At 45.2% G+C, this 13,080-nt stretch overlaps 1 protein-coding gene across 14 annotated transcripts in view; it reads right to left on the reverse strand.

Annotated features, from left to right (window-relative positions):
- LOC137803638 (unconventional myosin-IXAa-like) overlaps positions 1–13,080 on the reverse strand; it is a 117,399-nt gene that overhangs the window by 16,921 nt on the left and 87,398 nt on the right. For all 14 annotated transcript variants that reach the window (XM_068602297.1, XM_068602296.1, XM_068602305.1 and 11 more), the window contains 13 exons: positions 10,040–10,161; positions 8,606–8,747; positions 6,801–6,996; positions 6,400–6,519; positions 4,355–4,430; positions 3,982–4,125; positions 3,677–3,716; positions 3,463–3,585; positions 2,658–2,738; positions 2,447–2,557; positions 1,585–1,707; positions 1,337–1,486; positions 431–750 (listed from right to left, as the gene is read on the reverse strand). In XM_068602297.1, coding sequence (XP_068458398.1) covers positions 431–750; positions 1,337–1,486; positions 1,585–1,707; positions 2,447–2,557; positions 2,658–2,738; positions 3,463–3,585; positions 3,677–3,716; positions 3,982–4,125; positions 4,355–4,430; positions 6,400–6,519; positions 6,801–6,996; positions 8,606–8,747; positions 10,040–10,161 — 1,748 coding nt within the window. The remainder of the gene's footprint in view (positions 1–430; positions 751–1,336; positions 1,487–1,584; positions 1,708–2,446; positions 2,558–2,657; positions 2,739–3,462; positions 3,586–3,676; positions 3,717–3,981; positions 4,126–4,354; positions 4,431–6,399; positions 6,520–6,800; positions 6,997–8,605; positions 8,748–10,039; positions 10,162–13,080) is intronic.

The raw sequence follows: 13,080 nt of genomic DNA on the forward strand, positions 1-13,080 counted from the left end.
ATGATGTTATGATTACTAATATAATGCACACGTGAGCACAAAGGCTAACTAAATTGCTAGCTTAAATCCTAGCTTTAAGATGCCATGTTGAAAAGCTTGTAAAATGGCCAAAGTCACATTGTCTTTTGACTTAAGCTAAATCAAAATGGCCTAAAGCACACTCTTGATGTTATACTACAGGTGTAGAATCACCTGACCTGTTCAAATGAGGATGGAGGGGATTTTACCAGAGGTCATCAGTATGACAAGAAGATGATTTAGGCAAGAAAATAATTTTTGTCAAAGAGGAAGGTGACGATATGACATCAATGTTTAATTCAATATAAACGTGCAGGCTCCCCTCGTGTGGCTCAAAGGAGTCCTGCAGATATCACTGGTGAATAACAGATCATGAAAGAAGCTCTGCAGTTGCAGAAACCCGTTCGTTCACCTGAGTCGAGCCTGGCGGCCCCTGGCCCTCGCCTGGAGCTGCGTCACGGCCCCCAGCGTCCGACAGTAGCGGCTCCTCTCCATGAATCCCCTCCACGCCGCCTGGAGTGTGACGGCCGCCGCCGCTCGTCTGTGTCGGCAGCGGCGCCTCCAGCTCCTCTGAATGACGGCGGCGGCGGCTTCTCGCTGCTGCAGGAACCTCCTGCGCTCCCTGTAGCTCCTCCAGGCCGCCTGCAGACACGCCGCCGCCTCTTCCTCCTCCTCCTCCTCGTCGGCAGAGTCCACGGAGGACTGTCGGAGGAGGCAGCGCCGCCACCACCGCTGCAGGGAGATGGAAGACAAGGTGACTTTACCGTTCAAAAACATGCCTCTTGGCTGATTTACTTCATTTAGGTTTCATGGAGTTGAAGATTTGGAGATTTTGATGTAGTTTTTCAGATTTTTTTTACAAGGAAAAATGTTTTAATCCTTCCTCATGGCTTTTTAAAACATGACGGGATGCTGCAGAAAGTAAATTCTTAATTAATAACTTAATTTTCTTCCTCAAGAAGACAAATACAGACTGAATATAAGGAACAGGGAGCAATGATAGCTGGAGTAGGAAGTGGAGACTGTACATGTGCATCACCTCTAATCAAGACTATATTTAGAGGGGCGTGTTCTTTGTATATCTGGAGTAAATGCACCGCTATTAATCACTTAATGCCTAAACAGCTTCAGGGCACGCGGCCTTAATGGACCCTGGAAACCTCTCCTGAAATAGAAGAAACTAGTCTGCGCCAGATTGTCAAATTGATTCATGAATGCACTCACAGCAGTCATTTAATAGCTCATCAAGAATGTGAAATATTATCTTTAACCGCATGGTCGAGACAGAGACTCCTCTCCTCTCCTCTCGGCGTCTCACCTGGACGACGGCGGCGGCTCGCCTCATGTCGACGAAGCGCTTCCTCTCCAGGACCGCCCTGAAGCGGCGCTGCAGCGTGACAATGCGCCGCAGGACCTCCTGGTGCAGGAGGGTCTGCAGACGCTGGCGCTCTGCCTCCCGCAGGAACACCTGCAGCACACAAGGGCGGGGAGGGCGAGTTAAATAAAGGCGGCGCCGCAGTCCAACAGGAAAAGGACGATCCATGGAAAGGTGGACTGGTGCCGTACCATCGTGTTGCCCACTTGGTAGCCGGCCGGCGGCAGGTGGATCCGCCTGAAGAACTCCCGGATGCCGGACTTGGTCGGGCTCGTGCCTCGAGGCAGCAGCACGTGAAAGTGACGCACAAAGTCCTGCAACGTGGCGCACAATTCAATTCTGTTTATTTTGTAGAGCCACAAATACAAGATTTGCTTCGGAGGGATTTACAATCCGTACACATGACATCCCTCGCATCAGATCAGGAAAAACTCCCCAAATAAAGATAGTAAAAACCCTTTCACAGGGAAAACAAGGGAAGAAACCTTCATAAGCCAACAGAGGAGGATCCCTCTCCCCGGATGGACAGAAGCAACAGATGTCATGTGACCAGAATGAGCAACGTAACAGAGTTGCAGCACATTACATGAATATGACACAAACTATTCATATAATGAGTAGTATACGCATGGTACACGACCCATAAGCAGTTTTAGTTTTTTAAGGAGCGAGAACAACATCGTTTTAATTCCGGGTTTGCCTCCGAGAAGTCCAGATCGTTACTGAACATCTTGTTTTATTGAAGAAAAAAACGCTCTGTCATTTCAAATCAAACAACGACTGTTTTTTCTAGTCGATTACTGACAGCGATTACCGACAGCGGTTCTCTACGCTCGGCCGTGTTTTCGCAGCGATGAAAAGTACGAGACAAGTACAGGAGGATTACACTAAAAAAACACACGATAAGTGATCATAAACGTGCATGAAAAGAGGAAACAAGGCAGTAGAATAACCATTAAAATATGGAAATATACAAGATAGCGGCCCAAAGCTACGGGCGTGTACGACATGGACTAGTAGACGTGCTGTTCGGTGGCAGCAGGGCAGGATTACCTGGAAGGTGTACTTGATGCTGTATCCGGATTGCCGGATGCGGACGGTCTCCAGCATGCCCGTGTACCTGAGCTGCCGCAGCACCAGGCTGTCGTTGAAGCGCAGCGGCAGCTGATGGGACGCGGGGGAGGAAAGAGAGCGAGAAGAGAAAGTTAACTCTCTGAAATCAGCGGCCGTTCGAGGGGAAAGAAGAAAGGTTGCAGGAAATTACCTTCTCAGCGTTGGAGCGAAAACATTTGACGAAGTACGGCTCCGACTGATCGAGAGTCTCCATCAGCTTGTTGAGCGACGCCTGCGCACGCAAACACAAACCAGTGACATCACATCCTCTTCAATGAAGTGCATGTACACAAGGGCTGTACTTGAGTACACTTCTGAGGTAATTGTACTTGAGTATTTCCATTTTATTCCACTTTATACTTCTTCTCAACTACATTTCAGAGGAAAATATTGTTCTATATAATTCAGCACACACTTTTTATTTCGTTACTTTAGAGATTCTGATCATTATGTGAAAATATCAATAAGTATAATATGATATGTATTAATTAAACTACTAATCAGAACATGAAGCAGTGAGATTAGCGACATCGTTACCAGCTGCAACATTACAATGATTCACACATAATACAACATTTATGATTAAATCATATAATATACAATATTCTGAAATGTGTGAGTACTTTACTGGTAATAAATGTTCTTCTTTTAATATACTAACAGTAGTATTTTCACACTAGCTTCTTAATCCTTGACTTCCGCGTTACAAAACAAGACGGCTCTAACAAAAAATGTATTGCCATTGAATCTTTGTAAACCTCTCATATCCTGAAGTATGTCTTCAATTCAATATGTAGTATTTGTACACGTGTCGTAGTGTTGTTTTCATCTTTTACTTTGAAATGTGTCAGCAGATACATCCTTGTACACCTGAAACGCTTCAGTCTGCTGCTGCTGAGTCACTAATGTTGTTGTAATCCCCCGCTCCTCCAGCAGGGGGTGGCGGCAGCACTGACCTGGAACTGAGCGCTGATGCTGGGCGGCTTCTTCTTCTTGTGCAGGTGCAGCAGAGACTTGGTGATGCGGTCGTGCAGCGTCACGCTGCTCAGGTAACGCAGGGACTTCACGTCCAGCAAGTGCTGCGGCCACAAAAACAGATATGAATGAATGAATGAATCTATCTATCTATATATCCCCTGACCATGCCGTGTCCTGTTTGTTGCGTCTTACCTTGGGAAGACTCGGCTTGGTTTTGACGTTTTTGTTCCTCCTACAAGTAGAGAAATATCATTATAATAAGCAATATTATTATTCACATTAAATATATACCATTATATTATATATTATATGCATGATACCTCATTTTAAAAGAGTATTTACAGTCATCAAGTTGGGTTCATTAGTACAGGTACTTGGATACACTCCAACCAGAGACACCCATGTTTGTTTCATCCTTTGAATAACATGGCTACCACACTACCCATAATGCAAATGGGTAGCAGTAGAAAGTGAGTTCCTGTGTGTGCGTGACTCACAGGAGGATGCCCTGCGCTCTCTCCAGGAGCTTGCTGCTGGTCGAGTTCAGGAAGATCCCGTCCTCCTCCAGGGCGGGACTTCCTGTCGAGGACAGGCGGCCGGACCTGCTGCTGCGACCGTTGCAGCCGACCCCGTAGCCATCCCTGCACAGAAAATGACTCCACCTGTTCATTCTCATTGGTTATTGCTGTCTACTTATGCTATTTTCTGTTATTTTCATTCGTTAAAGTCATTATTATGATGATTTCTTCTCTGTTAAGATGTGTTTTTGGGGTTAAATTCTTCCTCGTCTGGAGGTCAAAAGACGCTGCACATAGTTTTAACCCCCTGGAGGCGGACTGGACTCAGACACTCGCGTTGCATCGCACTCACCAGCTGGCCTTCTCATTCAGGGCGTTGGTGCCTTGAAGGTCTGACAGAGGCGTCCGCGGACTCTTCCTCGTGATACCTAGACGGCAGGAGGAGGAGGAAGAAGAGGAGGACACATGTGAGAAAATGTTTTTATTTATGGACTCTTTCTCCTAGAAGATCCAACTCCCCCGTCTCTCCACCTTCACAGTCCAACCACCACACAGCTAACCGGTGATTATGTTCAAGCAGTCTGACATTGAGCTCATGGACTGAACACAGAACGTAGGAGAAGACTTTTACAACTTTAAATTGGCTAAAAGTAGGATTTGTATTGCTGCTGAACTCCTTTTATCTCTCTCTATCTGCCTACTTTCATGCACTAAAGCTTCATCTTGCTTTTGTATCAGTGCTTTACTTTCCCCATGCCGGCCCCTAGCGTTTTGTGTGTGTGTGTGTGTGTGTGTGTGTGTGTGTGTGTGTGTGTGTGTGTGTGTGTGTGTGTGTGTGTGTGTGTGTGTGTGTGTGTGTGTGTGTTTTGGTAGAGCTGGCAGTGAGTAATGTGCAGTGATGCCGATGGAGGCATTACATATGAAAACAAGCAGCTAATGAGTCGGGGTGTGTCCACTTTACATGTGTGGGTTTTTTTTTTCTCTCGTAAAAGTTTCAACTCGCTGCTTTAACATGCATCGCCTCGTTTCACACACATCTTATTTCAAATGGACGCAGAAAAAAAAACAATGTTCGTTGTACTCCTCTTCTATTTCATGACATCATACTTATGTTTGCTGACAGCCGGCAGCTGGTTAGCCTAGCTTAGCATAAAGACTGGAAGCAGGAGGAAACAGCTAGCCTGGCTAGCCGTTTAAAAGATGTTTTTTTTTTAACAAGAATGGTTTAAATCGATCTGACAGGAAAACTTTTAGTCTCTATATGAGTCAAGAAACACTGCATCCTCCACACCCTCCATTTCCCAGGATGCATTGCAGACTACAAGCCTGATAAAAAATACCCATGCCATGTTTTTCCAACACAGGATTTCCATTCATAGTCTCTAAACCCACAGCGAGATAACTCCGATGACATCATCGAGGTTGTTTTCATATTTCTTCAGAACCACAAAAGGCATCAAACAACATTTCTGACAGCACCCTGACGGTGATGGTGAAGTGTAAAATGATGGTGACGTGTAACATCGGTGGAGTTTCCCCTTCAGACGAGGAAAACTCTCCGGGGAATTTCCATGGAAATCAATTTTGTGTTAAATCCCACTGGAGTTATGTGCGTGAAAACAAAAGCGCTGCTTTACAACGTGAGGACGTGTGACACGTGGAGGCACACACACAAACACACACACACACACACACACACACACACACACACTCAGTTCATGTAGAGTAAAACACACCCGGAGCTAACTGTGGGGCAACAGGATGACCGGAGAGTATAAAGAGAATAAGTCTCCGCTGTCAGCGGGTCAATCGGACAAGAGCTAAAATAAACAATAAATGGCGTAGATCAATTTCTGATTTCCAATATCTGTTTAACAGCTGTAATAAAACAGCTCACTGAGGCCGGAAATCATCCATACTTAACGATTTTTACAGCCTGAAATTCATATATATATATATATATATATATATATATATATATATATATATATATATATATATATATATATATATATATATATATATATATATATATATATATATATATACACATATATAAAATTTAAAAAAGTCATAATTATGAGATAATAAAGTCAAAATTATGAGATTAAAAAGACAATTCCGTCTTTTTTCATCTCATAATAATGACTTTTTTGTGGCAGAAATGGGCTTCATAGTTTTGTGTGTGCAAATGGATCATTATTATTTTCAAGGGAATTTCTCAATATTTGATTTGAATGAAAAGGTCAAACTGGAGGAAAACACATAAACAACACAGTGGGTTTATTATGATTTTTTTTTTTAGGTGGACCCTGTTTACAGCGGCGGGAAACCAGAAAGACTGATGATTGGAGACAAAGCGGCGGAGAGCCTTGACGTGTTTTTAGAGTCACTCACTGTACTTCTCTTCTTTGCATCTTTGAAGGATCTCGAGGCTCCTCTGGTGAACCGGGTGATGCAGGAAACTGAAGCTGTCGACGGCTTTGACGACGGCACAGGGAACCGATGCGTCGTTCCCTAAAACGGAGAGATGGAGCGCGAAAAGGAAGAGAAGAGACTTAGATGTGTTTCTATATGTTAAGTAAAACATAAAAAGACAAGAAACGAACAAATATAAATAAAAAGAGGAGATGAAAAGGGAAGTAGGGGAAGAAACGCAGCAAAATACAGAACGCTAGCTTGCGTGTTTAATTTATCAGAGCGTGTTTAAGTAGCATCCTGCTGTTCATCGAGACGCGTTCAGGGCCTTCAATGACCTCGTTCGTCCCCGTGTCGAGACTCAGGAGACGCTCCCTCACCCGTCTTCTTGGGGATGTGTCGGCGGCCGGCCTCCCTGAAGGCCACCAGGGCCCTGAAGTAGGCTCGCAGCACGGCCCAGCGGAAGGTCGCCACGGGGTCGATTCCCATCAGGCTGCAGACGAAGGCGCTCTTGCTGCTCTTGAGCAAGGCCACGATGTCGGGCCGCATGTGGTCCGTGTTCTTTTCCCTGAAGTCCTGGATGAAGGAAAAGGGGACACACCCAGCCGAGCGTTAGTTACTCCTCTCGGGACTAAAAAAACAAAAACTCAAGCAGAAAATGTCTTTCAGTCTTTATGCTAAGCTAAGCTAACTGCTAGGCTTCATATCAAGAGAGAGGTATGGATCTGTAAAACATTTGCACATAATGGCCTATGTGTGCAAATGTTTTACAGATCCTCTCTCACATCTGTTTGATGTGGAGCCTAGTTAGCTTAGCTTAGCATAAAGACTGAAAGCAGGGGAAAACAGCTAGCCTGGGCCTGTGCACTGGTAAACAACAGCGCCTCTAAAGCGCAGTGATGAGCATGTTTCATCTTTTTGTTGCTTTAAGCCGGTCAAGAGCAATAAAAAGTCAGCTAAAGGAGGATGTCCGGGTGGACGAGTGTGTGAGAAAACCAAAAGTTAACCTGCTTAAAGTCCGGGTAGAGAAAAAATAAATGTGTTTAGTTCATCCCCAGCACAGAAGAATGTGTTATAAAACAACCCAGGCAAATGTTAATGAAAATAATTCACAGAAAAACCTTTTCACATGTTTTCAGCAACTTTCTCTTCTAATATAACCGTATAATCTGTTTCAGGTTTTAAATACGAGGTGTAGAAACACTTGCTTAAGCTCACAAGGTCGACCGCCCTCTCTCTCTCTCTCTCTCTCTCTCTCTCCTCCTGCCTCACGTGTCTGTGCGTAATTAAGCACTTCTGGCTGAAGCAGCGCTACGATAACAGAGGTACGAACTATAAACCTTTCAACGTATCCTCTCATTCTCTCTTTCTCTCTCTCTCTCACCCTCTCTCTCTCGTTTGATTCGACTCAGCTGTGGCGTTCGCCAGCGAGCCAAACGCTCGTGCACGATTCACACCAAACAACTCCTCGGCTCCCAGTCGACACCGGATACCTTTCCAACTCCACGATAACCGACCGTTGGGGATTTGCATTATACAGTCAAAACGACAAATATACTCCCTCCCTCCTTCCTCCTCCCGTTCAGCACATGTGCTTCTTATCAAAACGCAGCTGGGAGGCGAACGGAGAATTTGATTTAGCCCCGAAAGAAAAGAGGTCGAGCGAACAACAAGTAGGTCGGGCTGCAGAGATCGGCGGAGGTTTAAGAGAAGCTTCCTTCGTCTGTCCGTAGCTTTTTGGATTTTAGACTTTAAACCGCGCTGACAGGAGAGCTCTGTTTAATTAGCCTTTAAGGGATTAGGAAGAAATCCACTCCGGGTTTACAACGACGACGCGATGACATGTGACACGGCCGGTTCAACGCTCGGCGAAGTAAAAGGTTATCGAGCAATCCGCAAAATATGGCGTGAACATTGTTCTTTATTTTAAAGTCGGTGAAACCAGAAAACAGTTTGATACAATCAGGACATCCGGAGCTCAGTTGTAAAACCTCGAAAAACAAATTTTTCGGTGGAAGAACATCTGAATAATCCTAATCCAGATTGTGGACGTTTATCTCGTTGTACCCACACATCCCCAAAGGAGCTCCGTCTTTAAAAAAAAACACTTTTTTTTTACATCTTCAGTCTGAATAGATTCTGAATTAAAAGAACATTTCTAGAGTCTCACACACACAGCGCTCACCTTGACTCCGTACTTGACTTTGCCGGCGTAGTGTCGGATGATGAAGGCCGGCTCCATGACGGCGGGGAACTCGATGTAGCTGTTCCCTTCATGCTGTCGCTTGAACTTGTCCAGCAAGGTCTGATTGGAGGCCTGGGGGAAGCTACACGGGGGAAACGGTGGCTTTGATCAGACGCAGGTTGAAAACACCGACATTTTGAAACCCGAGACGCTGAAATTAATTTATTTTCACTTTCACTGTAGATTGAATGCGCCGCAAATGTGCACTTATTTTTGAGCGCAAACAACCGACTATTCCCATTGTTATTTTCAACAAGCCAGCATACGTCCTTTTTTACTGCTTAATGCACATATTTAACCATTTACCTCTAACCTCGGCATACATCAGGGGGGTGTTTCACGTCATCTCAACCTCTCCTCCCTGGTACCTCTAAAACTCCCTGCTGCTGGACGCAGTATATCCGCAGAGGGGCTTATGGCTTGATGCCGTTACTTTAAAGTAGAAATGGACCCCCGCATTCGCCCCCCCCCCCCCGTCCCACAGAAACCTAATCCACTTCTCCAGAGGCCCCCGAAGCGCCGCGAGCGCCGCTAACTGTGAATGATGAGATCTCTGAGCGCCGTTCTTTCTTACTGTGTCATCATTTAGCGTAAAGCTCCTTCCTGTGACAGCATGAAACCCCAGGAGAGACGCTGTCCCGCCCTCATTTCTTTCCTTTCCTTCTCCCCTTTTGACCCTAATTCTCCAAAAGTGGTCCCCCACCCTCCCACCCGCCTCCACCCTCCCTCCATATACACACCATTTGGTTCATTCCCTGCGTTATTAGATCCAGATGAAGAAGCTATGCTAAGTGGCAAGTAAAATGACAGCTAACATAGATAGATATGGCTGTGTGTGTACCACCTAATGTGTTTTTATGAGAGGGCGATGGATGGGGGAGAGGGGGGTGGATTTATGGAGCGAAGAGATGGAGAGTGCTTCGCCTCAGAGGAAAGGGAGGTGGGGGAAGTGTGACCGAGAGATGCCGGCGGATGTTTTTTGGTTCAGCTTTTGGCGGAAGCGCTAACGTTGGTATCATCCAAGCTAACGATGTTAGCGGTTGTCTCTTGGATTCACCAGTTGGGGGCGCTAGAGGTGCTCGCGCAGAGCGATATCTACAACGCACGCGACAGCGAAATGTGGTTGTAGCCGCGTAGCCAACAAACACCAGTAATCATGTATATTTTTTAAAAGTACAGACCGAATTTTTACATCAAAAACACCCGTTTGGTGTGACGGCAAAAGGTCAGGCGGTCACTAAAATGACTGCATATAAAGATAAAGATCTACAATCTTATCTATCTACCGACCAGAAGCACAGAATTTTCCGTTGAAGCTAACCGGGCTAACCGCTACTTCCTAAAGCGCGCGCGCTCATTAAGGAGGTGGCGTACTTGCACTCCTCGTCCAGCAGGTGGAACAGCGCCGTGGGCTTCTTGCTGATGAGGTTGAGGCAGCCGCTGTTGTCGATGTACTCGATGTTGTGCCAGATGATGCCCTCGGCCCGGTACTCCTCCTGCCGGAAGAGGAAAGGAAGACTTTGGGTCAGTAAATACTTGGGGTTCAGTGTCTTCTCGGACATTTTTTCATGACATCTTCAGAGGACAGGATCATTTCTCTGAGAGGACCAGACCGTTGAGTCCCCGCTGCAGTAGAATTAGGTGTTTTCTAAAGGGACCCTGGTGCTCAGAAACATGTCGGCGTTTGTCCGCGGGCGACCGCAAAAAAAAAAAAATCAACACAAAACAAAAGCTCCTCACGGTGGTTTTAGGTACTTTTCAACAACTATCAGGTGACAAACCTGCTCTCAACTTGACCCCCGACCTGTGCGCTCTCTCTGTGGGATGAAACCAAAAAGCCACAGCACAAACACATCATAAAATCCCCTCCGTATCGTGCCTAAAGACCCGGTACTCAAGGACACAACACCAGGATGCAACTCGACGACTTTAATAACACTTCTTCTCCCACGTATATATCATAACATTATACATCAGTGCGCCCCCACCTGGACACAGCCGGCAACTACATCTGCGCATTTTAGATGAAAGTTGAACTGCTTTGTCAGAAACTCAAGATGACCAAGTGCATTCAACAAGACAAACTTAAAAGTCTAAACTGAGACTAACAGAATAAATTATGCTTTACTGTAGCTATACTACTCACTAGATGCATCAACATAGCTTTTCTACTCGACATTTCACTCTTCACATTATGACTTCTTTTGGATTATGAAAACACCTGGCTGCTTGTAGATTATCAGTAAAAATTAAAGTTAATTGGTAACATCCATGTGACCAATGACAACGCAGGTCTATGACCCATGTCCTCCTGCGATCCCGATGGGAGGAACCACTGAGAGACACCGGTTACAACCCCACTGAGGCACATTTTGAAGGTCAATAAACGGCTCCCGCTTGGCGCGTCTATACTTGTTGGGCCTGCTGGGAAAAGAGCAAACTCAGCAAAGCAACGTCCAGCACTGAAACCCAAAAGGGCGAGCTCAGCGCCGTGCGAGGCAGGTGAACAGGAACAGAAGAGAAGAAGAAGAGGGGGTGTTTGTGTGCGTTGGGAGAATCAATAACAACAAACGCTGGTCAAAGCGCTGACGGCAGCAGCCTCCCGATGCCGCAGTGTTCTTTACGCCTCCCCAAAAAAAAAAACAGACGATGGAAAGAGCAACACACACTTTGCCAGGAGTCAGATTAAAAGCGGTGGAATCGTTAAAAACAAAAGGATTTATCCCTCTTGGACGCGCGAGTGTGATGTTCCGCCGACATGCCGGCGAGATTAATATCTCAAGTGCAACGTTGGACAAATTGCTCTTAATAGGAAAATACATGTTCTCAGTGCGTTTGACGGGGTTTTACACTTGAGGTTTACGGTGATGGAGGAGCCAGTCTGGTCCTATGGGTGCAATGATTATGCTTTTTCATGACAAGCCACCCACAAGATCATGTTTCCAATGCGCAGTGGGACAAAGCGCTGCGTTTGAGGGGGATTTGTGAAGTTGGCGCTCGACAAAAATCAAGCAAGCGTGATAAAAAACTTCTCAAAAGTGAAGTAACAAAGACATTGTAGAAGATAATAGAGTCCAAAAACAAGAAGATGGAGTGCAAACCATGAAATATACAAGTTGAGAGCTGAAGAAAAGACATCCAAAAAGTGTTTTTTCTTGTTGGTTAATTCCATTTTCAAGGAAAGGGATTAGGAATCATCCTCTAGGAATGCTGAATCCTGCAATGTGTTGCTTGTTTTTATCCGGTTGTACAATATGTGCAACGCTCGGGTACAAAGTGATTTGTTTGACTGTTTCTTTTTTTATTTCAGTGTGAGGCGAGCAAACACGAGGCCTCAGTTAGACGCTTCAGCGTATGTTTGACCTCTGAACTCAGCAGCTGAAACTGAAACAACTCCTTATTGACGAGTCATTATTCTAATTAGATGAATTGTTTTAGTGATTTCTTCAGGAAAGATAGAAAATGTCTGTTGGTTCCAGCATCTCAAATGGAAGATTTAAAGCTTTAATGTGCTTATTTTACCTAATTTTCTGACATTTTCCAGACAGAATGATGCATCTATCATATGAGAATACAGATTCATGGAGTACCTAATAGTGGAAATAATCTTTATTTGCAGTCCTAGTTTGGAAAATATCCATTTCAGCATCTCACATCTGCATTTTACTTTATAAAATGAATGTTCTTAATTGTTCTTGAATCTGCTTTTAAGTGTTTCATGTGAAGCACTTTGGATGCTCTTGTTGTTGAACGTGCTATGCAGATAAACTCGCCTCGCCTCGCCTCGCCGAGGCAGGAAGAGGCCGCGGCGCTCCGGACCCCGAGGGCCGCCTCCTCGTACTGTTTCCAGAGAATGAAGACATCCAAATCAAAACAGCAGATAGAGGTCAGACTCCTCTGAGCCAACGGAGGAGGAGCAGCGAGTCGACAGCAGAATCACTCCGCTGCTGAACGCAGAGCTCGTCTGGTTTCAGTCCCGTCAGCAAAGACAACAAAGATGAAGCCAAACGGAGAGAGAGCCCACACCAAAAAAACCTGAAGACTCCAACAAATACTTAAGGACCCTGGTTTGGATTAAGGCCCAGGTGGAATTAAAGGGCCAGTGCGCGGCTTCTCGGGGGATTTATTAGCAGAAAGGCAGCGTGATAGTCACAACTGTGTTTCCATTAGTGTATAATCACATGAAACAGTAGGAATCATTGTGTGTTTGTGAGCTTACGACTCACAGGGAACGACGGCCATGCTTCTACGGAAGCCCAGCACGGACAAACCAAACCAAGGAGGAAGCCTTTTGCTTTTACGTAACCTGAACGCTCCCTTTTGTGAAGTATTTTGAGGTACTTTACAGTCCCTTTTATAAAACATTTTGAGGTGCAAATTATTGAACTAATTCCATTTTATGCACTTAATTCTTA

Source organism: Clinocottus analis, unplaced genomic scaffold (assembly GCF_023055335.1).
Source record: "Clinocottus analis isolate CAN_PGR_092001 unplaced genomic scaffold, fCliAna1.0.p SCAF_6, whole genome shotgun sequence".
NCBI lineage: Eukaryota > Metazoa > Chordata > Actinopteri > Perciformes > Cottidae > Clinocottus > Clinocottus analis.